The sequence below is a fragment of the Dreissena polymorpha genome, chromosome 4 (genome assembly GCF_020536995.1).
Source record: "Dreissena polymorpha isolate Duluth1 chromosome 4, UMN_Dpol_1.0, whole genome shotgun sequence".
NCBI classification, from domain to species: domain Eukaryota; kingdom Metazoa; phylum Mollusca; class Bivalvia; order Myida; family Dreissenidae; genus Dreissena; species Dreissena polymorpha.
In genome coordinates, this window is record NC_068358.1 from 66,111,638 (window position 1) to 66,138,693 (window position 27,056).

Here is a 27,056-nt window from a genome sequence, read left to right on the forward strand (position 1 = left end):
GCATATGTTAAAGTTGGAGTAAACAGACCAACAGATCAACGTACAGACCAACAGATAGGGCAAAAACAATATGTCCCCCACTATAGTTGGTGGGGGACATAAAAAATCACTGGAACAGGAAAGACCTGCCAAGGATGCCCATGTCCACCTGATAGGGATGATAAGCATTCAAGTTTCATCAACTTTGGATCATGAGTGTCTGAGATCTTACGCAGAAACAAAACGTGTGATGAATTAAAGGATGTAGGGACAGACATAAATTGAGTAGGATAGAAACAATTATTAGGAAAATTTGTTAAAGACCCATGCAAAATTAATTCCGTACAAATTAGTGTTCATACAGACAGACAATGCAGCGACTATATGCTCCCAGTTTGAAAATCATAAAAAGACCCTGTTATGAAATCAAGGTTTATCCAAAAAATTTCAAAATAGTGAAAAAGAAACGTCCATCAAGTTTGAATGTTGTCTTTTAAAAAGTGTTCAAGAATGCCTTCAGACAATTGTGTGTGTACAGACAGACAGATAGACATCAACGGTGGTTCCAGTATACCACATCCTTTGTTTTTAGGGTATAATTATATATTAAACTAATTAAATGACTTCACAGTAATAAATGCGTTTATTAATACTTGTTACTTAATGTGTGTATTTAGATTAAACAATAGATTGCCAAGCAATATGGTCCCCTACCGGTGAAACTCCACCATTGTCAGTATTTTTTTTATTTGTTGCCATAGCAACCAGAATTTTTGACGTAGGAACAAAATGAAATGACGTGCATAATCTCCATATTGCCATCTATCCATGTTTCAAGTTTCATGAAAAAATATAAAGAACTTTTAAAGTTATCGCAGGATCCAGAAAAGTGTGACGGACTGACAGACAGACTGACAGACAGACGGAGTGCAAATCATAAGTCCCCTCCAGTTTCACCAGTAGGGGACAAAAAACAATATTTTTAATGTTTTTACAAAGCAATGAAAACTCTCTGTAGCCATTTAGCATGAAATACAGTAGTTTATTTTTAGCATTTACTTGTAACACTTTTCTTTTTGAAATTTCAAAGTGGAAAGCAACATGTTAAAGTACACAACCTATTATAGAGAAAAGAGGATACATTATGCTGGAATTCTGAACATCAGGCTTGATTAATCTTTATAAAGATTTGTCCTGGGACAATACAAAATATATTGTCAGTTTTAAGGATATCTCCTATGACCATAATTCACTACAGACAGAAAGTGTCATTCAGGATCAGCCTGTGCTTGTGGCAATGCATGATCCGAAATAACACTTTGAGCAGAAGCGTCTAGTCCTGTTTTTCCCCACTGGAGACTTTGCATCAAGCAAGTACCTCGTTTCCTATGCTGCAGACGGCCATTTGAGTGCAGGGAACCGGTAAGCTAACTTCCTGTCCATTGGCTGTCTCCCATGGCAATAGCAGGTTATCATCTAGACATGCAGATGGCAATAATGAACGAATGACATGACTTTCAATACAATATGTTAACTTGCAATACATTTAATAATTAGCACATTTCAATTATCACTGCTTTCAGGTTGACTTGCCCTGAAGGCTTTATAAATAACTAGAATATTTTGAAGAAGTTTGTCATTCCTTCAACTTATTCTTCTTAAAGTAAAATTAAATACACTTAATTTTGTGTTCTCTTTTAAGTTTATAAATGAAACATGACTTCACACAAATTGCTTTAAAGCAATAGTTATATATAATCAAATGTCATTTATTTATTATATGCAAACTGGTTCTTAATGTTTTCAACATCTCTTATATTCCTTTACCAAGTTGTGTTGGCTATTTCCCCCAAAATAGTGCTAATTAGTGAAAACAAATCATGTATTTGCAGCATATATAAAATGCATTTAATACACATATCTTGCAATGTTTCTTACCAACACAGTACAGGAGACCATGTAAGTCAATGTTCCTTATCAACAGAGTACAGAACACAATGTAAGTCAATGTTCCTTATCAACAGAGAACAGAACACAATGTAAGTCAATGTTCCTTATCAACAGAGTACAGAAGACAATGTCAGTCAATGTTCCTTTCCTAACAGACATTGTTATTCAATGTCCCTTACAAATAAAGTGCAGAAGACAATGTCAGTCAATTTTCCTTATCAACAGACAATGTCATTCAATGTTCCTTACCAACTGAGTACAGAAGACAATGTGATTTTATGTTCCTTACACACAGTACAGAAGACAATGTCATTCACTATTCTTTACCAAAAAAGAAAAGACAATGTCAGTCAATGAATGTTCCTCATCAACAGAGAACAGAAGACAATGTGATTTTATGTTACAAACACAGTACAGAAGACAATGTCAGTCAATGTTCCTTATCAACACAGTACAGAAGACAATGTTGTTCAATGTTCTTTACCAAACAGAGTATTCAATGTTCCTATCAATGTTCTTACCAACTGAGTATTTCTATGTTCATAACTGACAGAGAGTATTTCTATGTTCATAACTGACAGAGAATATTTCTATGTTCATAACTGACAGAGTATTAAATGTTCATTACCAACAGAGTGTTGAATATTCCTTACCGACAGAGTATTTCAGTAGAGCCCCATCTTCCAGTTGTACGGCCACACACATGGTTTCTGGATCCACAGCTATACCAAACACTTCTGACTCTACTCTGCAGCTGGATCTAGGTTACATGAGATGTTTGTAAAACAGTGTTTTTTAAATATTGAGCCTCACTTTTGGAAAACCCCGTTTAACCCTTTGCATGCTGGGAAATTTGTCGTCTGCTAAAATGTCTTCTGCTGAATTTCTAAAATTAGCATTTTCTTCGATTTGTTCAAAGAACACTATCAGAAAAGCAAACAGTTTGGATCCTGATGAGACACCACATTCTGTGGCGTCTCATCTGGATCCAAACTGTTTGCAAAGGCCTTCAAAATTCGGTTCCAGCACTGAAAGGGTTAATGCATGTGGGTAGTACAGTGTTATACCAGATTAGCCTGTGAAGCCCACACAGACAAATCAGGGACAACAATTTCTGCTTTTATTACATTTTTTTTGTTTTCAGAAAGTCTCTTCTAGGCAAAAACACCAGTTCATGCAGAAAGTGTCATCACTTATTAGCCTGTGTGAACTGCACAGGCTTATTGGATGACACTTCACGCTTATGGATCAACCCAATTTTTTCAGAGCAAGACTCAATTTTTATGTGCGCGTTAACACATGAATTGATGCTTTTAAGGCTTACCACCATCCAACCAACAGACAGGGGCAAAGCAATCCACCACTTCTCTAAAGGGGGCAATACCATTTAACCTTTTACCACTTAGATACGTATTTTCACGCATTTGTAGTGCCTTAGAAAGTTATATTAAATTAAAAACCTTTCTTACTAGATTCAAGATTTTAAGGCTTCATCTGGAAAACTAAGATACTGATCAGCATCAAACAGCATACTCGCAGGCTGTTCTGGTTTTATGCTGTTTGCACATAGCCATCACCACTTTGGCTCTGAGTGGGAAAGGGTTAATTTTTAAACACAATTCCATAAAGACAGAATTTATTCTTTAAAGGGACTGTCAACCACGACGAAGTTGAAAAAGAAAAGTTCAAAAATACTGTATTTTGTTACAATTATTAGTTTATATTGATTAAAAAATAACGACTGGTATATTACATTACTTGAAAAACGTTAATATTTTCAGTATATTTGGTAATAAAATTTCGCGATGTGAAATCGAAAGTACATCGCGTAAACAGGTGACATAACGATATACACACTTTAAATAACGCCAGTAGATTGATCATTTTCTATATTAGATATATAAAATCTACTACGCATGCACAACTTACATTCCTGGGTTTACCATGTGACGATAATGATCAATCTACTGGCGTTATTTATATGTAACTGGTAGTTACCTGGTAGACATACCCAGTAAAATTTATTACCAAATATTCTGAAAATATGAAAACTTAACAACTTTTTTTCAAGCAATGTAGTATATCAGTCGTGATATTTTAATCAATATAAACTAATACTTGTACAAAAATAGGGTATTTTACAACTTTTCTTTTCTACGTCCTCCTGGTTGACAGTCCCTTTAAGTGTGCATGTTGTTGAATTAGAATATGAAATCAAGAAATTGTTGAAGATATAAATTCATTATTTGAATAGAACAATATATGTTACTGGTTATAGCTCATTTAATTGCAATACTCGTATCTATGACATTTAATATTTTGCTGCAGAAAAATGTGACAGACTTAGAAACAGATTGGGGATCTATTTTAAAAGTCTGTGCAAATTATATCTTGGAAGCATTCCAACAATCATCATATACATATATACCATTATATATATTTGAAAACACCAGTATTTGCTTTTCATGTTTTTACAATAACAACCAATACTTACTCAACACAGATTGTATCTGGAAGAATTTTAGCTCTATAGAGGCGAGAATGTGGCCTGGTTTCCATGACCACAGCACAGAATATGATGACATCATCAGCCACCCATTTGAAGTGAGAGAGGCTCAGTGGATACGCGTGCTCGTCAGGCAAGTTTGTAATGCTGAAAATGAACCATTCCTACTGATATTCGAAAACTACATGAGCCTCATTCTGGGAAAACAAGGCTTAATGCATTTGCATAAAGTGGCATCCCAGATAAGCCTGTGAAGTCAGCACAGCTAGTCAGTGGACGAAACTTTCCGCTTCAATTGATTTTTTATATAAAAGGAAGTCTCTTCTAAACGAAAATCCAGTCTAAGAGGAAAGTGTGGGTCCTGATAAGCCTGTTTAGACTGCACAGGCTAATCTGAGACAACACTTAACACACATGCATTAAGCCCAGTACTCCCAGAAAGAGCCTCAGACAATTTATCATACCACTGCATTGATATCTGCCTGATATAACGTTGCCTGATCTATATTTTTATATCATGGTCAACAGGAAGTTCTTATATCAGTCAATGTTTGGAGTTACGTGGGATTTTCAATAAAGTCAACAATTTCTATCAACATGAATCAGGTTCAACAAAACAAACAATTTGATACCAAGAACGTACATATTTTAGTCTAGTTTAAAGTCATAAATCACAAAAATGTTTATTTTAAAATAATCACAACAGCCCACACTGCATAAGTTAAATGAAGTCATCAATGGGGCAATAAATCTTAAATATCGATATAGTCATTGCACTCTCAAATGTTGCACAGAAAGTCAAGACAAATGATAACTGTACTGTATGCTAATTCTCAACTATTTAAACAAACGATTTAACACGCTTATGTCATTATTGACACCATCATCAAAATGTCAATTTCAATACACATCTCCAAAATGGCGTCTCCAAACTATTCAATGAAGTGTGTTCTTAGATTAAATTTGTTGCTGCAGTCCATTTCTGATCTCCAATTCAAGACGTTTATAATTAAAGCAGTTGTACTCTTCCCATTCGTAGTGCAAACAACTTTTTTTCTGTATACGATGTTTAAAAGAAGCGATTATTCGTGTTGTCCTTTCTAACGCCGTTTCTACATGTATGTCAACGTGTAAAAGCCGGATCAGCAAAATCAGCGGGGATCTGTACATATTAAATATAAAAAAATGGATTGTTTTGCAGATTTTTAGGAAAATGTGGTATGATAAACAGAAAAATAGGTTACTGTCCCATCGTTTTGTAATATATCAGGCTCGGCACGAATAAAATAACGGCTCGGCAAGCCTCGCCGTTATATTATTCTAAGCCTTGCCTGATATATAACAAAACGATGGGACAGTAACCTGTTATTCTCTATGTATCACAATGCCCTTTATGATTCAACATTCAGTACTGCTCCCACTTACCTAACTATGCCCCTCAGTGTAGGGAACTGACAACAGTTCTGGAAGCCCTTGCCCCCGGCAGCCTCTATCTGTACACCATCACCTGCTGGCTTACCTGCAGGCACATACAGTCATTATATAAGCAAAACAGGATGTGCCTAAAGTGTCGACCCAGACTAGCCTGTGCAGTCAGCACAAGCTAATCAGGGACAACACTTTCCAACATGATGACATTTTCTGTTAAAAGAAAGTCTCTTCTTAGAAAAATCCAGTTATCCAGAAAGTATGGTCCCTGATTAGCCTGTTCTGACTGTATAGGATAATCTCAGACAACACTTAGGCACACGCATTAAGCCAAGGTTTTTCCAGAACGAGGCAGAATATTATTTATTTTGTTGTCGTTTTTTTCCTCAGATTTTCCACACTGGTAAGTTTATAGACATGAGCAATTGATGTTAATTTTGTTGAATGATTCGTGACCTTAATATGGCATGTAAGGGGTCTTAAGAGACTTCAAAATCGAAAAACAAGTTAGATTGTAAGTTATAAATAATTGAATAGAGAACATAATACACATTAATTGTGCTAAAAATAGTGTAAAATATGTCCATAATTAAACTTTGCTAGTCAAGAGCTGAACAGCCAAGTATATTTTAATTACTCACCCTCGAAGCTATAAATGGCAACTGAATGATCCACCATTACAACAGCGACATCATTACTTCTGGGAGAGGGGGCAAACACGACATGATTGACAGCCTTGGGCAGTTTCAGCTGATAGGCGGACATTGGGGGTGGGACCACCATGTGGCGGGTTGGTGTCATCAGAACTGAGGCTAAAGTCCAACATACATGTACCATATATACAAGATGAGATATTTTACTTAATTTACCTAGCTTAAGATAAATTGGCATGAAGTATGAAACAAACATACGTTTCTAGCTCTAGGAAAACGGGGTTTAATGCATGTGCTCAGTGCCATCCCAGATTAGCCTGTGCAGTCCCCACATGCTATTCAGGGTCTGAACTTTACGCACATGCATTAAGCCCCGTTTTCCCAGAGCGAGGCTCATAAACAAACTTTTCATATACACCATATTACATAAGCCTCCTGTACCTCCATCAATGACTGCCACTATGGCCTGATCCTCAGACATCCGACCGGTAGAAGTGTCCGTGTCCCACGCCCATGTGTACCGGTGGTAAGCCCCGCTCCGCATCACAATGTGAAGCCGGTACTCTTGTTCCACGTCCCACATTACAGCACCGAACCGGTCTTCACCGCCCACGAAATGAAGGCTCTGCTTTAGGTACCAGTGGTAGTTACCAGTCGTCCAGAGCTGAACTGTAACATGAGGTCATAACAGTGATACCTTATCTACTTCTGTAAAATCATTCATATTAATATATATGGCATAACAAATCCTGGTCTTTCAACAATGACTTTTGTGGATTTCTGATTTTGGAAAAAAAAGAGGAATTTGTGGATGTGTTTGTGTTACATTTGTGGATACTTCAACCAATGAAATCAACAAATTAAAACCCCACATATAATTGTGACGTGACATTACAGTTTTCATCAATTAAACAAAACAAACATTTCACCGTGATGATCATTTTCACAATTACAGTAATCTTTTTTTTTCCACAGAACACTCGTTTGCAAAGACATTGCTTATTGTGATATACATGTCTTGCATACAATCGTACAATGGTAATGTTTTTTTTACCTGACACCTATGTTTATATATATGAGCAGTAGTTTGAATACTGTTGTTTCATATATTTTTGTTGACATGAAATTTTGTGGATTTATGAAATCCGACACTTTTTTGTTGGATCGTACATGCTATTCGTGGATTTATAAATTCTGTCAAGAACCTCAAATACATTTGAAATGTGATTTTGTATATCCTCAAAACCCATAAACCCACTAAACATACAATAAACAATGTGACAATAACTCAAAGTGCCAGATTCTTATTATATAAGCAACCCGATAATGTGGTGTCTGAGACCTGGTGTGACATCCAATTATCGGTATTATTTGTCTGCGCAAGATATCAGCGTCTCAACAAACAATAGGATTAGTGGTACCCATCTTGTCTTGTGTTATCATACAACAAGAAATGTGTCCACACAATACGAATGCTCCCAACTGTAACTTTGTCACTACATAAAAGCATAACTGTTTGAATGTAAAGGTCACAGTGACCTTGACCTTTGACCTCAAACCATGTTTGATTGTAGATCTCAATGAGATGCACGCACATGTGAAGTTTAAAGAACATAGACCCAAGAGTTTTCATTTTATGAGCAAGGTTAAAGTTTTGGGACAGACACACACATAAACAGACAGACAGGACAGACAGAAGGGACGGGACAGACAGACAGACAGACAGACAGACGACAGACAGACGACAGACAGACAGACAGACAGACAGACAGACAGACAGACAGACAGACAGACAGACAGACAGACAGGACAGACAGACAGACAGACAGACAGACAGACAGACAGACAGACAGACAGACAGACAGACAGACAGACAGACAGACAGACAGACAGACAGACAGACAGACAGACAGACAGACAGACAGACGAGACAGACCAAAAACAATATACACACTGATCATTCGATCTGGACATAAAAACAATGGATCTATTTATGCAAGTCTATCACTTTTTCATCATCATGCGTTTAACTAGGCATTGATAGGTGCTGACAATTAACTAGGCATTGATAGGTGCTAACAATTAAATAGGCATTGATAGGTGCTGACAATTTTACAAGGCATTGATAGGTGCTGACAATTTAGTAGGCATTGATAGGTGCTGACAATTTAACTAGGCATTGATAGGTGCTGACAATTTAACTAGGCATTGATAGGTGCTGACAATTTAGTAGGCATTGATAGGTGCTGACAATTCAACTAGGCATTGATAGGTGCTGACAATTATATAGGCATTGATAGGTGCTGACAATTAACTAGGCATTGATAGGTGCTGACAATTAACTAGGCATTGATAGGTGCTGACAATTAACTAGGCATTGATAGGTGCTGACAATTAACTAGGCATTGATAGGTGCTGACAATTTAGTAAATTGTACCTTTCAGATATCCTGTTAATATTTAAATTTGTGACGAAAACCTTATACCAGTATTGACAGCAAACTAAAATAATATAACTCGAAAATCCACAATATTGTACTTTCATTACTTTAATGGGTATTCTCATTTAAAAATCACATTTTCCCATCCCTATTCCAGGATATACACATGCATTCAGAAAGGTGACTCTGTAAGTGGACCAAAAAATAAGTTTTCCAAAATTTCCCTATTAAGCTTGATTTAAACCTATTAATTTTAGCTTGATTGCATAGAAAGCCTTAGGCTTATTTGAAACACTCTCGAGTCTGTTTCCTGGGCCTAGAACCAGTACTTGGTGTCTATGGGGGAGATCTAAAGAACACTCCAACAGTGAGGATCAAACCTGTGACCTTCTGATCGCTAGGCGGATACCATATCCACTACACCACGACAACCCTTCTACTTTCCCATTAAGCATCACTTAGAGGGCACAAATTCAAATGTGTTTAATGTAAATCAAGGGAGCTAACACATACATGTATACTGCCATCTCAAAACTGGCCCCCTAAGTGTGACGTCTCAACATCTTATATTTTGCCTATAATTCCGATATAAGACTCAGGACATAAACTTTCCTCACAATTGTAATTAGTGGGTGAGCAGACCCACTTCACTTAAGTACACAAAATTAGTGTCAGGCAAATACTATTGGTTTTGCAGTATGCTCAATGCCTTACTATAGGTGTTGTGTTTGGAGTCCAGGTCCTCAGACCAGACGGCAAGTATGGAGGAGTTACTGTTCCAGCTCACCTCACACACCTACAACAACAAACAGGGGAGGTCCACCTCATGCTGGTTAGCTATCATTACTGCTGCTTAGACAAAATCATTAGCCTCACTTTGATAAAACAGGGTTTAATGCATGTGTGTAATGGGTTCTCCCAGATTAGCTTGTGCAGTCTGCACAGACTAATAAGGGACAACACTTTCCATCTAAACTGGATTTTCGCTATAAAGAGACTTCCATTTAACAAAAACGGAAAGTGTCGTTCCTAATTAGCCTGTGCACACAGCACAGGCTAATCTGGGACAACACTTAACACGCACGAATTAAACCTCTTTTAAAATGAGCAAGACTCATAAAATCATACTCAGACTGAATGAATGAAGCTGGTTGTAGAACTTTGGCATTTAGATATTTTAATTCATAGGTAAAATAAAGCAATATAAACAAAAATTATCATCCCGCACTGGTGGATTTTTCTCAACAGACTTAAACCATTTTCTCACTCAGATACATGAGAACAAAATGTTTTGAGCAATCTTCATCTTGACTCCACAAAATATATGATTGCACGGTAAACATTTTAAATTTTTTGTTGAGAAAAAAAGTACACATTTAATTTATAATACCAAAATATACATCCCCCACCCCTCCACATTTTTTATTGTGCGGGTAGGTGGGGTGTGGATGTAAATATATTAAGCACTTTCATCCACACTTTAATGCTTTACATGAATTTTTAATTGTGTTGTTTTCTGTTTACTTTATTGTTAATTCAATTAACAATTAAGATAATTCAATAAGAAGGATTCACAATTAACATTTTGTAATCAGTGACTACAAATCGTAAAGTTATTCAACTAATTACAAGATATGTAACATATAACAAAAAAAAATTGAATTCTCCTTGATTTCTGCTGGCTTCTCCTTACATGCCAGTCAAGAGAGAAGTAACTTCTCCCTAAAATTTGACCCTATGCCCACCCCTGCTCAAGTTTCTGAAGATTTCACTATTGCCTTAAAAGGAAAACTTCCTCACCCCCTGGCATCCAAGTTTTCCAATTGACCCAAATCATATATGACCAGAACAAAAATGTGTATAATGCTACATGCTGCCAGTGTAGCTCCTGTCCACTTATGAGACCATAAAACCTTGCATGAATTGAAAACCGTCAGAGTAGATCATTACCAGACTGTGCGTTATGGGATAGGATTTTTTAAAAGCCATACCTTAACTTGATTTACAGAAAACGGCAAGGTAAACTCTCCATGTCTCAGACCGTTCTTCTCAAAGAAAGCGATGTCATGTTTGTTAGGCTTCCGTTGGGAAGTAGCTATAAGGCTTCCATTGGGTCTAAAAATGATAAAACAAAGCTTGCATACAATCATCTTATTGAGTCTCAGAAATATTAAATATAAATGAGGCCTGATATGGGACAATGGGGCTTAATGCATGTGTGTAAATTTTCGTCCCAAATAAGCCTGTGCAGTCTGCACATGTAAATCAGGGACAACATCTTCCGCCTAAACTTGATTTTTCATTTAGAAAAAACTCCCTTCAATCAAACAATTCAAGATGTATACATGTGCATTAATGTGGTCCTAGATTAAACTGTGCAGTCCCTAGAGGCTTATATGGGACAACACTGTCCGTTTGTATGGTATTTTTTGTTTAAAGAAAGTCTTAAGTTGTCAAACATCCAGTTTAACCCAAAAGTGTCACCCCTAATAAGCATGTGTGGACTGCACAGGCTAATCTGGGAAGACAAATAACGCACTTGCATTTATCCCTGTTTGTCCACAGCGAGGCTCAAATATAATTCCCTTTCTGTGTTTCTTGACCTATAAAAACAACCATGCTACTGACCTCCATGCTAGAGCCTGTTCAATGCCGTCCACATTCTCACTGGTGGAGTGGTGGACACCTTCTCTTGTCCATACACACACCTGTCTTGCACCTGTACACAGACAATTAGATATCAGTTTAATGCATGAGCGTAAATTATCGTCCCATTTTAGTCTGTACAGACTGAACAGGCTTATCTGGGACGATAATTTACGCTCATGCATTAAGCCCAGGCACTTTCTGCCTAAACTTGATTTTCATTCAAGAAGACTCTTCCTTTTAATGAAAAAATTCCATAAAAGCAGAAAGTGTTGTATCAGATTACCCTGTGCAGACTTCATTGGCTAATCTGTGATCATACTTTACGTACATGCATTACACCCTGCTTTCTGCAAACACTGCTCATATGTAAACTGAACAAACTTTAAAGCAAAATGAAATTTAGGTATATGTATTTTGTTACTTACAATTACACAAAAAATGGCAACTAATAAACTAATTGATAAGAATGTAAGCTTGAAATATAAGCCTTTATCATTACTTGTTTCAGCTTTCATGCCCAACTATTGGGAGATATTACCACACTTTAAGTGTGTTAAACCTTTTTGCCTAATGAATAGGCTGCCTCATTATAACAATGCATAAACTTTATTTCCCAAATATATGAAACTAAACAAATTTTAAATTTAAATGAGACATTATGGGAAAGCGGACTAGATGCATGTGCGTAAGAGGTTGTTCCAGATTAGCTTTTGTAGTCCTCACAGGGTAATCTGGGACGACACTTTCCCAAAGAAAATTGCAGTAAAGTGGAAAGTGTCAGCACTGCTTGGCCTGTGCACATGCTAAAATGGGACAGTACTTAAAGCACATGCGTTTAGCCCAGTTTTCCCAGAACGAGGCTCATACAACCTGTGAGCCTATGTATAGAGCTGACAGCAAAGAAGAGCCCGTCTGCTCGCCATGAGATCCTGGGGCGACGATCGTCCCAGTCCTGTACAGGCTTTACCTCCTGAAATATACAGACAGCTAATGTTTAAAGGCCCTGCTCAAAGGGTACAGGTCAAAGGCATAAATTTCATCTCTCTTTATGATTATCCAACCCTTCCTTTTTTATACCAACCTATTTGACTTAATTTATTCTCTTTATTTCAATAACATTTTACATTTCAATAATAATAACTGAACATTTTTTCGTGGTAGCTGAACATATGACAGGGTTTTTTTCCCAATTTTTGGGAAGATAGCCCATGGCTTTGGAATTGGGAATTTTATCGGCATATTCATGAAATTGGGAAAATAAATTCATTAGCCTTTTTTTCCACACGAAAAGTCCACTGATTAGGGAAATACTAAATATGATATAACCCTTTATAATCATTAAAATTAAAAGAACAAAATCATATAAAACTTTGTTAGATGTAATTGAATTAAAATTGAGATAAAATACACATTAGACTTCTTTCTAAAAAAAAAAAAAAAAAAAAAAAATTTTTTTTTTTTGGAAATTGGGAATTTTTTGCCACATTTTGGGAAAAAAGTATACTTTTTGGGATTGGGAACATAGCCGAATTTCGGCTATAAAATCGGGCAAAAAAAACCCCTGTATGAGCGACAATCTGTGAAAATTGGGCTTGAACCATGTGCATAAAGTGACTTCTCTCAGTTAGCCTATGCAGTCAACATTCATTCCTTAACTGGATTCTTGCTAAGAAGAGACATTCCTTAAACAAAAATTACAAAAAGTGTACATTCTGATTAGCCTATGCAGACTGCACAGGGGTATCTTAGATTAGACTGTTTGCATATTATGCATTAAGCTCTGTTTTCTCCTAGCAAGGCTGATACTGACTGTTGGCTGGACTTGCGCTGCCTGTTTGCCGACCGAACCATGGAACTGGGTCTCCTTCTTACCCCAACCCACCTGCACAAACTCAGCTGGTGGAAAAAAACAAAGTAACATCAGATATGATCCTTACTCTGGAACAAACAGGGCATAATGCAAGAGAATAAAGTGTCATCCCAGTCAGGACTGCACAAGCAAATTTGGGATGACACTTAACACAGGCCTTGAAAACATTTGTAAACAATCGCCGTAAAAAAAACTTAACTCTCCCAACCGTCAACTTCACTGGCACATTTGAGCGGTTGAGTGGATTTTTCAAGGCGTGCTTAACATACATGCATTAATCCCCGTTTTCCTAGAGCAGGGCTTATATCAGATTGAAAAACAAGAGTTCCGCGGTTGGAGACATATGTCCCCCCAAAAAGGGCTTTGAACTAGTGACCCCAATTTCAATAGGGGTCATCTACTGTCAAAGTCCAATGCATATGTGAAGTATTAAGCTAAACCGTGAATTTGTTTATGAGTTATTGATCGGAAACGATTTTCACACTTATTGTGACCTTTGAATAAGTGACACCCATTTCAATAGGGATTGAAATTGTCCAAGGCCAATGCACATGATAAGTATCAAGCCAATCGGTCAATTCGTTGGTAAGTCATTGATCAAAAGCGACTTTCACACTTATTGTGACAGTGACCTTGACCTTTGAACAAGTGACACCAATGTCAATAGGGATTATCTACTGTCCAAGGCCAATTCACATGTGAAGTATCAAGCTAATCGGTCAATTTGTTGATGAATTATTGATCAGAAACTATTTTCACACTTAGTGTGACAGTGACCTTGACCTTCAACCAAGTTACCCCAATTTCAATAAGGGTCATCTACATTTGTACTGTCCAAGGCCAATGCACATGGTAAGTATCAAGCCAATCGGTCAATTCGTTGGTGAATTATTGATCAGAAACAAATTTCACACTTATTGTGATAGTGACCTTGACCTTTGACCTAGTGACCCCAATTTCAATACTGAATAGGGGTCATCTACTGTCCAAGGCCAGTGCACATGTGAAGTATCAAGCCAATGGGTCAATTTGTTGATGAGTTATTGATCGGAAACGATGTTCACACTTATTTTGACAATGACCTTGACCTTTGACCTAGTGAACCCAATTTCAATAGGGGTCATCTACTGTCGCAGGCCAATGCAAATGTGAAGTATCAAGCCAATCTGTCAATTCATTGACACGTTATTGATCGGAAACGAACTGGTCTACAGAAAGACGAACCGACAGCCAGACATACCAACATCCAGCAAAGCAATATACACCCTCTTCTTCAAAGGCGGGAATAAAAAGCAAGGCAACAGTAAAACAAGAAGTCTCAAGACAGAGCACTCAATTATTCTTCCACTTTGATTGTGTAATTATTATGTACATTGTCTGAAAGTCACCTGATATACTGACCATTATAAAACTGTAAAAGTTAATTTATTTTATAAACATGAAGATTTGAAACATTTGAAGTTTCAAATAAACATCTGTAGTAGTTACAGAGATATGTACTTGTTGCACAAAAACCTTAACTGAAAGGTTAATAATTATGTAAAATTAAGTTCAGAGATCCTGGTAAGTGACCTCACACAAATGCCCTGGACATGTGTGAAGTAAGAACTGAAAACATTTTATAAAAACTTAGTTATTTAATGAAAACCAAGCTAACAAAAGATGTTCTGAGACAGTAAGTCCCATTATTCCACCGTGTTGATACTATATCGTACATTTTCTGTTAGTCACCTGATATAATTATCACAAAGACATATTTGATGTTAAATATCTGAAGTAGTTATATATCATATGTAAGCTTAAAGCTAACAAGATGTGTTTGTGAAACACAATGTCCCCCTATATGATGTTTGACCTTGTAGTATGACCTTGACCCTTCACCACTCAAAATGTGCAGCTCCATGAGATACACATGCATTTCAAATATAAAATTGCTAGCTTCAATATTGCAGAAGTGACATAACATGAGCAATTTTGACCCATATATTTGACCTTGAAGGATGACCTTGACCTTGACCTTTCACCACTAAAAATGTGCAGCTCCATGAGATACACATGCATGCCAAATATCAAGTTGCTATCTTCAATATTGCCAAAGTATTCATAAAATGAGCGATTTTGGCCACATATATTTGACCTCTGACCTTGAAGGATGACCTTGACCTTGACCTTTCACCACTCAAAATGTGCAGCTCCATGAGATACACATGCATGCCAATTATCAAGTTGCTATCTTCAATATTGCAAAAGTACTCATAAAATGAGCGATTTTAGCCACATATATTTGACATCTGACCTTGAAGGATGATCTTGACCTTGATCTTTCACCACTCAAATTGTGCAGCTCCATGAGATACACATGCATGCCAAATATCAAGTTGCTATCTTGAATATTGAAATACTGCAAAAGTGTACATTAAATGAGCGATTTTGACCCATATATTTGACCTTTGACCTTGAAGGATGACCTTGACCTTGACCTTTCACCACTCAAAATGTGCAGCTCCATGAGATACATATGCATGCCAAATATCAAGTTCCTATCTTCAATATTGCAAAAGTTATTGCAAATGTTAAAGTTGGCGCAAACAAACCAACAGACCAACCAACAGACAGGGCAAAAACAATATGTCCCCCACTACTATAGTGGGGGACATAAAAATTATAAATTAAAACAAGAAATGTGACCAATCTATGAAACCAGATTTTCAACAAATTACCATTTAATTTAAATAATTGTATTTACTTTAAAAGCAAGGTCTAAGCTACCTACACCCAGAACAATACCACCATGGCTATTCAAATTATTGAGCTGAAACCATTTTTCTTTTTTAAGAAAAATTATGTGAACCCAACTGGCCCCAAGGCAATCCCACCCTATATCTGCATGAAAGCTTTCAACAAACAAAGTAATAGCACAATACCTGCATCGTAACCTAAGTAATTGAGTCAAAAATCAATTCTTTTTTATCGGTTAGTAACTGTTACCTTTATCCCACTGTTGCTCAATACAATCCTAAATCAGCTTGTTACATACGTAACCAAACAATTTCAGCTAAATATCCTTGCAGACATAAATAAGCGCTACTTTTAGCAACAGTGACCTTCACCTAGACTGGCCCATAACCTTGACCCAACTTGATTCATATGCAACCACATGCTATTTTTGCACGTCAGATAGAGTGAGAGTTGTTAGGCGCTAATGTTTACCTTGATATTTTAAGTAAAAAGGAGAATAATTCTGCTAAATTGCAGGTAAGAGTTATGGAACTTGGTCAAAAACCTCCCACAATTAGCCCTGAACACCAGTAATATGGATACTGGTGCCATTTACCTTAAATTTCATATCAGATTTCTGAAACTTTGACAGTGACCTCAAAAGATGATTGAGAGCACCTATCGTAAGTTTCTATTGAAAACCTGCATTAAGAACAGTGACATGGAGTATCTTACATTTAACTTAACTAACAAGGGGCTTACAGTTCTAAATGACTGGTAGAGTAATGGAACTTGGTCCGTGACTTCACACAATTCCCATCATGTTTAAGTTCAATACCTTTAGTGACATGGAGATGTTGCATATGTACCTTAACCAGTCTATTACTTAGGCGCCATTGACGACCATATTATGGTGAGTAGATAGCACAGGCTATATGGTAAACAATCTAGATAACAAGAACTGTCAGAGGACAGCGGGCTCGACAATTCGAGTGCTAGACAGTATATTGTAAGCCATCATGGGGAAATTGTTAATATTCAATGATTTATTAGACGATCTTTTAAAAATAAAAAAGGGGAAAAAAAATTATTGGGGGGGTAGGGGGGGTTAGAGGGGGGTATAAAATGGGGTGTGGTCATTTATTAGACGATCTTTCAAAAATAAAAAAAGGAAAACAAACATTTTTTTTGGGGGGGGGAGGTGGGGGGGGGGGGGGGGGGGGCAGGGATTCTGGGTTGGGGCATGGGGTATTGTTTGGGTGGAATCCATTGTGGTAATCAGGTAAGTGTTGTTTTGTCAAAGTATTATTAACATCTGATCATAAATATAGAAGTTCTGGCAAATTAAGCAAAATATTCAATTATCTAAGTATAAAAGGGGCCATAATTCTGTCAAAATGCTTGATACAGTGGTCTGCTCTTGTTTATAGGTTGGGGTCATGTTGGTAAACAAGTATGCAAAATATGAAAGCAATATGTGAAAGGACATTGAAAATATTTGGGGAAGTACGCAAACTTTAACAATTGCTGCATTTTCTAAGTGGAAAAGGGGCCATAATTATTACAAAATGCTTCATAGAGTTGTCTGCTCTTGTTTATAGGTTGGGGTCATGTTGGTAAACAAGTATGCAAAATCTGAAAGCAATATGTCAAAGGACATTGAAAATATTTGGGGTATTATGCAAACTTTAACATTTGCATGCAAACCCCAACGGGAACGGCAACGCTGGAGCGAGTAGGATAGCTCCAGTATATATTTTTCATATATAATAGTCGAGCTAAAAATAGCAAAATGCTTATTTTTCCATCACTATTAATATGAGCCTCGCTCTGTGAAAAATGGTTTAATGCATGCGCATAAACTAGATTTTTGCTAAGAAGAGACTTTCTTTAAAAAACAAAAGATGAGTTCGTCAGAAACACAATGCCCCCTATTGCGCCGCTTTGAAATAAAATTTCAATATATCATTTGGCAGGTTTAGAAATTATCCCCCTTTTAAAGCTTATTACTTCCCGTGGATTGTAAATTTTTGACTTTTGACCATGAAGGATAATCTTGACCTTTCATCACTCAAAATGTGCGGCTTCAGGAGATACACATGCATGCCAAATATCAAGTTGCTATCTTCAATATTGCAAAAGTTATGGCCAATGTTAAAAGTTTTTCGGACGGACAGACAGACTGACTGACGGACAGTTCAACTGCCATATGCCACCCTACCGGGGGCATAAAAATAATCATAACAGCGGAAAGTGTCGTCCCTGATAAGCCTGTGCAGACTGCACATACTTATCTTGGAAGACACTTTACGCACATGCACTACGACCCTTTTTCACAGAACACAGCCCATATACTTTAGCAATAACTGACACAAAGCAGTTAGATCCAGTGACTGTTTGGCCCCAACATACCTTCCCCTGACGTGTTGGGATGGAGAGATAGCTCGGTGATGGGATCAAACTCCCGCGTCATCAGGATACACGTGTCTGCTCCTGTACAATATAACAAACATGAGTTTGAGACTACTGTAATTAATCTTAAATTTGAGACATCAAAATAATGATAAACTTTATACAAAAATCTCAAAATACAGTCTGCCACAAATTTAGAGTCCCACTGACAATATACCTAATTCATTGGATTTTCCTATATTCTTCTGTAGTCATAATTGAATAATCAAAGCACTGAATGTACTAGTTTTTACGATGCTTTTTCAGAGGATGGATATATAGAGGATATTTGTTGGATTCGGCGGAATATCGATTTTCCCAGAAAAAAAGCAAAAAATACTGATATTTTCACTGTTATTTTTCACTGTATTTCACTGATATTTCTGTATAAATCACCGGAAAGCATAAAATAAATAAGCATCCATTTAAGTATATCTTCATCACCCCAATTGTGTGATTTTTATTGCTTGTCATTTATCCGCAGGTCAATAGTTAATGGTTGTGGTGCAATTGTTTCGTTCTTGGACACTGAACTCCCTTCAAAGAGATTTATTTACCCCAATATCTCATATTTGAACTTACAATTCTTTGGGGAGTAATGGTCCAGACAACTGGATAAAACATCAAAAATATGCTAACCCATTATTTTTCGAGGAACATAATTGAGAATTCCTGTGCTAGCCCCCAATCACAGTATGTTGGGGTATAATAATAGTCAAATTTTATTTTTCTTCTCAAAAGATTGTCGTAGATTATAAGTTGAGATATATATCATCCAAGACTACAACTTTTAGAAAGCCATTTTTTCATTTATTTTTATTGATAAACAAGGTTTTGTAACAATCTATACTATACATAGATAGCTTTAACAGCACAATGTGGCTCACCTGAAACTGATTGTTTCCTAGTGGTGTTAACTAATTTATCATGAAGATATAGAAAAAAAGGCATTGTGAGTATGAACAAACTATTTGCATCTATCCGGTCTAGTTGAGCCTTGTTATGCCTCAGTCACAAATAATCCGGTCGCCAGCCGATGTGTCCGATCTCCAGGCATTGGGAAGACTTGACACGTCAGAGCCGGTCGCCGTCCGACGAGTGACACGAACTCGGACTTTTATAGGCGCCGGACGAGAATCGGCCGATGATCGAACAGCAATCGGACATATTGAGAAAAGCTTTTGGGTTGAGCGTCAAATTGTAAATCGGACGACAACCGGCCGATGTTCGGACGGCTATCGTCGCAATATCGACGTAGCGCCGCAAGAAAGCCAGAAAGTTTTAATATATCGGACGTCAATCTGGCGAGCTTCGGCCGGGCTCCTTGCGGGCTTCGGACGGACTCCGCAAGGTAAGCGTGTCGCGCGTGCAGTCCATAAACTTTCAATTGCAGGCTGTTTTATGGTCATGAACAGAGATCAGCGAGTCACGAGGCTGAGGGAGAGGCACGCAATAGCCAGACACCGTTTCAACGTTGTAGTAATAATTGAGGAGTTCGAAGAACCACAGCGACGTAAAAGACAATGGTGGGTCAAGCCTTGGATTCCGAGACGATCCCTCTACGGGCAATACGAGACCCTTTAGCATGAATTGCGTCTCGAGAACCCGGCCGATTTCGAAGCTTATTTGCGTCTCAAGCCAGAGTTGTTTCAAGAAATATGTACAAGAGTCAGGCCTCGCATTCAAGAGCGAGTATAAATTGTCTGACATACGTATTGATGTACTTATATACTTACAGTAACACTAGAGACCGATCCCGACTGTCATTCGAATTTAAATTCGAAGAGCTTTCGGGATAATGTGAAATGCATTCGTAATAGTTCAAGGCATTCTGCGATCATTTGTATCAATGTTGTACTTTTATCAATGACCTATATTTTTTCAAAATAAGGTAATCTATCTAGGCACTACCAAATTAGGTTTACAAATACAGCGCCAAGTACCTAAACTAAAGATTTAATGCCGTGAAAATGCGGAATCACAAAGCGCGGATTTAAAGAGTGACTTTAAAAACATTTTAGAGATTTATTTCAAACAAATAAAGCTGGCCATCACCTTGCGCTTGTTGGCCACAGGCAACTCTTACCATTCACTGGCGTTTGACTCTATTTTTTGACTGGGCGATTGCTTCAGCTTGCTCAGGATTTATATGTGGCTGCGATGGCTCTTCTTCCTCCTGGTCATGCTGCCCATCATCAGGCTGACCTTCTGTTTGAGGAGGTGGCATTTGCCGTACTGCGACCTTTCCCTTCGGCATCTTGACTTTAAATGGAGGTGTTTGGCGCTGAATCTACCCGCGTGATCTGTACACGTGCATTTACCGGAATCCTTCGGTCTCCTTACGAGCTCCGTCCGGTGTCTGTCAGTCATTGTGCGGAGGCCCTACGGCAATCGGACGGTCGCCGGACGATGTATATGTCCCTGTGAAATATCTTGATTTTTGCCGATACGCGTACGATGAATCCGATGTCGGGCGATCGCCGGGCGATAACCGTGCGTTGATCGTCCGATCTTTTTACGATCTCAATACGATTCCTTCCCGGGCCCGACGTCGGGTAAAATTTTAAGTGAGACTTAAAATTAATCCGGACGCCGCCCGATGCCACAAAATGACCCGATGCCCGTGCGATCATCGCCCGGTCGCCCGCCCGATGAGCGGAAAAAGAAGTCGGCCGCTGATCGGACGGCGATCGGTCTCTATTTGTGACTGAGGTATTACCGAGTTCCTACTTTTATTTATTTGAACATTCTGATCAACTGCCATGAAGATCAGGTAAAAAATGTAAGTGTTAACATAGATTTTAATGATTTTAGTTATTGATCAAATGCTTGGAAGCACATGACCCACTTTGGAACGTGACCTGTTAATCACTGAGACTAGACCTTGTGACCTAAATGTTGAATATGCTACTTTCAAGCTTGACTTTGAAATCATTTAAAAATAATGTTCTACCCAATTTACAAGTGGATCAGAGACAGAATGTTACCACTAAAGTATTAACAGACCTTTTCTTATATTTGATCTAGTGCCCTAATTGTTGATAGAATATGAAACCCAAAATGACATAGAAGTGACTAGTTTAATAAGAATCTGGCAAAGAGGTCACACCCAAATTTAAACATTGTAAAATGATATCTTATGTGTTCACAATAAACTTTGGATAAAATACAACAGACAAAGAGTGATAACAAAAGCTCACCTTGTCACATCATAACAAGTGAGCAAAATAACCAAAACTATGACATCATATAATTGCTCAGTTACTTCCAATAACAATAAAATGTTACTTTTGAAACAAATACAATACCTTCCCTTTCTTACTACAGGCTGTTCTTAAACAAGATGGCCCTGTATCGCTCACCCAAAACTCCTTCTATAGTGTCAAAAACTTGTGTATGATTAGAGTAAGTTGTAACCTAGCTTTAGCCTGCACATGACCAACTTGCAAATTCAGCTTTTGATTTGATTAAGATGGACATTGTAAGCAATTTTCATGAAAATCAGGAAGATAATGTGACCTGTAGAAAGGTAAAGGAAGTTTTCTATATTTTGACCTAATGACCTAGTTTTTGACAAACTTCCAACTTTCAAACTGAAACTTTATTTCATCGAGATAACATTCTGTCCAATTTTCATGAAGATCTGGAAGAAAATGTGACCTCTGGAGTGTTCACTAACCTTTTCTGTGATTTGGTTTGTTGACCTAGTTTGAACCACATAAGACCTACTTTCAAACTTAACCTAGAATTGACCGAGATGAACATTAACCAACATAAGACAAACAAGGGCTGTTTGTAAAACATGCATGCCCCCCATATGGGCTGTCAGTTGTAGTGGTAGCCATTGTGTGAATATATTTTTTGTCACTGTGACCTTGACCTTTGACCTATTGATCTGAAAGTCAATAGGGATCATCTGCCAGTCATGATCAATTTACCTATGAAGTTTCATGATCCTAGGCCTTACTATTCTTGCATTATCATCAGGAAACCTTTTTACTGTTATGAATCACTGTGACCTTGACCTTTGATCAAGTGACCTGAAAATCAATAAGGGTTATATACCAGTCATGATCAATGTACCTATGAAGTTTAATGGTCCTAGGCGTAAGCATTTTTGAGTTATCATCCGGATACTATTTTACTGTTTTGAGTAACTTTGACCTTGACCTTTGACCTAGTGACCTAAACATAAATAGGGGTAATCTGCAAGTCATGATCAATGTACCTATGAAGTTTCATGATCCTAGACATAAGCACTCTTGAGTTATCATCCGGAAATCATTAAACTGTTTTGACTCACTGTGACCTTGACCTTTGACCTAATGACCTGAACATCAATAGGGGTCATATGCCAGTCATGATCAATGTACCTATGTAGTTTCATGATCCTAGGCCTAAGCATTCTAGTCACTGTGACCTTACCCTTTTATCTAGTGACCTGAAAATCAATAGGGTTCATCTGCCAGTAATGATCAATGTACCTATGAAGTTTCATGATCCTAGACGTAAGCATTCTTGAGTTTTCATCCGGAAATCATTAAACTGTTTTGACTCACTGTGACCTTGACCTTTGACCTAATGACCTGAACATCAATAGGGGTCAAATGCCAGTCATGATCAATGTACCTATGTAATTTCATGATCCTAGGCCTAAGCATTCTAGTCACTGTGACCTAACCCTTTTATCTATTGACCTGAAAATCAATAGGGTTCATCTGCCAGTCATGATCAATGTACCTATGAAGTTTCATGATCCTAGGCCTAAGCGTTCTTGAGTTATCATCGGGAAACCATCTGGTGGACGGACCAACTGACGGACTGAGCGGCATGTGCTCAACAATATACCCCAAACAAGCCACATAAGAAATGCAGCATAACACATTCTAAAAGTAAAAGACATCTGTGCAATGATATCTTTTCTTCAAATGGTAAGATGAACAAACAAGAGGTCCTGAAAGGCCCAAAGTCGTTCACCTGAGATAACAAGATATTATTGGGACAAATATTGTGACCAAAATTCTTGAAGATCGCAAAATAAATGTGACCTCTCGGGTGTTAACAATGTTTTACTATAGCAATATAAGGAACAAGGGCTGTTTGTAAAACATGCATGCCCCCCATATGGGCTCTCAGTTGTAGTGACAGCCATTGTGTGAATATGTTTTTTGTCACTGTGACCTTGACCTTTGACCTAGTGACCTAAAAATCAATAGGGTCATCTGCCAGTCATGATCAATGTACCTATGAAGTTTCATGATCCTTGGCATAAGCGTTCTTGAGGTGTCATCCGGAAACCATTTTACTATTTCCGGTCACCATGACATTGAGCTTTGACCTAGTGACCTAAAAATCAATAGGGGTCATCTGCGAGTCATGATCAATGTACCTATGAAGTTTCATGATCCTAGGCATAAGCGTTCTTGAGTTATCATTCGGAAACCATTTTACTATTTCGGGTCACCGTGACCTTGACCTTTGAACTAGTGACCTGAAAATTAATAGGGGTCATCTGTGAGTCATGATCAATCTACCTATCAAGTTTCATGATCCTAGGCATAAGCGTTCTTGAGTTATCATCCGGAAACCATTTTACTATTTCAGGTCACCTTGACCTTGACCTTTGACCTAGTGACCTGAAAATCTCTAGGGGTCATCTGCAAGTCATGATCAATCTACCTATCAAGTTTCATGATCCTAGGCATAAGCGTTCTTGAGTTATCCTCCGGAAACCATTTTACTATTTCGGGTCACCGTGACCTTGACCTTTGACCTAGTGACCTGAAAATCAATAGGGGTAAACTGCGAGTCATGATCAATCTGCCTATCAAGTTTCATGATCCTAGGCATAAGCGTTCTTGAGTTATCATCCGGAAATCATTTTACTATTTTGGGTCACCGTGACCTTGACCTTTGACCTAGTGACCTGAAAATCAATAAGGGTCATCTGTGAGTCATGATCAATCTACCTATCAAGTTTCATGATCCTAGGCATAAGCGATCTTGAGTTATCATCCGGAAACCATTTACTATTTCGGGTCACTGTGACCTTGACCTTTGACCTAGTGACCTCAAAATCAATAGGGGTCATCTGTGAGTCATGATCAATGTACCTATGAAGTTTCATGATCCTAGCCCCAAGCGTTCTTGAGTTATCATCCGGAAACCATCTGGTGGACGGACCGACAGACCGACAGACTGACCGACCAACTGACCGACATGTGCAAAGCAATATACCCCCTCTTCTTCGAAGGGGGGCATAAAAATGCCCCACCCCCTGGCAGCCATGTTTTTCAACCAATTGTAACCATTTTCGAACTGATCCAAGATATCATTTAGACTTATATTCTGGCAAAATTTTATGAAGATTGGAATATAAACGCAGCATCCATAGAGTTAACAAGGCAAATGTTGACGGCTCACGACAGCCATAAGCTCACAAAAGCTCACCATGAGCACGTTGTGTGATTACACTCAATGCGTTCACATTTTTCTCACAGGCTTTGCCATTGACCTTTATAGTATGGATGGCTTTGTTATTATTTATTGCTATTATGCACCTGCAATATTGTGTGTATGTTTACAATACACAAACCATATGATATAAATAGACTAATTGAGCTTATAATAATCTGATTACTATAGCCAGGTCAATTAAGGACTTAAAAAACATTTTTGTTGTCCTGATTTCATGAAGACTTGAGATATTTATGCACATAGAGTTTCAAGATATGGGATTATCTACAAATAAAAAGTATTTTTGATCTGTGTTGTGCAGGCTCTTTTTCCATGACTGCCAAAGTGAAATTTCCATGTGAAAAGGATGTCAATTTTTTCATTCAACCATTGTGTATAAAGAACGGTTCTTCATATAATTTGCCATTTTGATAGGAGATGACCAGGGTGACAGAGAAAAGGGATATGCATTTGAGATCTGGTCAGGACTCCATATAAAAGTGGTTATATTTAAAAATGTTTAATTACCACATGACCACGGACTCTAGATCTCCGTGACATGACTAAGGTTCTAAATTAATCTAGTATGAACATTTGAACTATATCTTTTTAAAACAATTAAAAATAATATTTGATGTACAAATTTAATCTACCAATGTGTACAGATACTACTTAACATATATTTGACTGTATTGAATGTAGGAACTAGTTAAAATATCCATTAGAAAAAGAGATCAGGATATGAAATATTCATTGCCTAAAGCAAAGACCCTGGAGCTATGTTTATATATCTTTAAACACACTGATTAAAGAAGTAAAACAATAGATTGATACAACAGAGGTAAAATAATTCCCTCTGAACACTATGATACATAATTATGTATCATATCTTTTTATCTGGATCTGGATAGGTACACAGCAGGATGTTTAGGTGTGCGCGCTGCCGGAGAGATATAGGAGTTACTTATATTTTGGATTTAATTTAATTCACTGAAATTCATCACTGAATTTACAGTATGATCTCATTTGATATAGATGTACATGATTGTATTAAGCAAAATATATTAAATAATTATCAGTATTAATTCACTGTCATGATTTAAGTATCATTAAAATGATTTCAGAAAAGTCTATCATTCAAATGCATCAATTTTGTAAATATCAATATAAGTATACTACATGAAAACATTTTTGAAACAAGGGATGTTTGTAAAACATGCATGCAACCCATATGAGCTGTCAGTTGTAGTGGCAGCCATTGTGTGAATACGTTTTTTTGGAACTGAGACCTTGACCTTTGACCTAGTGACCTGAAAATCAATAGGGTCATCTGCGAGTTATGATCAATGTACCTATGAAGTTTCATGATCCTAGGCGTAAGCTTTCTTGTATTATCATCCGGAAACCATTTTACTCTGTCAAGTCACCGTGACCTTTGACCTAGTGACCTGAAAGTCAATAGGGGTCATCTGCAAGTCATAATCAATGTACCTAAGAAGTTTCATGATCATAGGCGTAAGAATTGTTGAGTTATCATCCGGAAACCATTTTTTCAAAGTTGAGTCACTGTGACCATGACCTTTGACCTAGTGACCTGAAAATCATTGAGGGTCATCTGCGAGTCATGATCAATGTACCTATGAAGTTTCATGATCCTAGGCATAAACGTTAATGAGTTATCATCCGGAAACCATTTACTATTTTTGGTCACCGTGACCTTGACCCTTGACCTAGTGACCTGAAATTCAATAGGGATCATCTGCGAGTCATGATCAATGTATCTATGAAGTTTCATGATCCTAGGCATAAGCGTTCTTGAGTTATCATCCAGAAACCATTTTACTGTTTCGGGTCACCGTGACCTTGACCTTTGACCTAGTGACCTCAAAAGGGGTCATCTGCGAGTCATGATCAATGTATCTATGAAGTTTTATGATTCTAGGCATAAGTGTTCTT

At 37.6% G+C, this 27,056-nt stretch overlaps 1 protein-coding gene across 1 annotated transcript in view; it reads right to left on the reverse strand.

The window, feature by feature from the left end:
- Window positions 1-27,056, reverse strand: part of LOC127878482 (elongator complex protein 1-like) — a 93,465-nt gene that overhangs the window by 46,248 nt on the left and 20,161 nt on the right. Inside the window, exons 5-16 of the mRNA XM_052425008.1 lie at window positions 18,606-18,686; window positions 13,416-13,501; window positions 12,476-12,575; window positions 11,585-11,675; window positions 10,948-11,071; window positions 9,671-9,752; window positions 6,958-7,185; window positions 6,505-6,675; window positions 5,861-5,954; window positions 4,424-4,582; window positions 2,583-2,689; window positions 1,358-1,455 (exon numbers count right to left, since the gene is read on the reverse strand). Of these exons, the coding sequence (XP_052280968.1) occupies window positions 1,358-1,455; window positions 2,583-2,689; window positions 4,424-4,582; window positions 5,861-5,954; window positions 6,505-6,675; window positions 6,958-7,185; window positions 9,671-9,752; window positions 10,948-11,071; window positions 11,585-11,675; window positions 12,476-12,575; window positions 13,416-13,501; window positions 18,606-18,686 (1,421 nt within the window). The remainder of the gene's footprint in view (window positions 1-1,357; window positions 1,456-2,582; window positions 2,690-4,423; window positions 4,583-5,860; window positions 5,955-6,504; window positions 6,676-6,957; window positions 7,186-9,670; window positions 9,753-10,947; window positions 11,072-11,584; window positions 11,676-12,475; window positions 12,576-13,415; window positions 13,502-18,605; window positions 18,687-27,056) is intronic.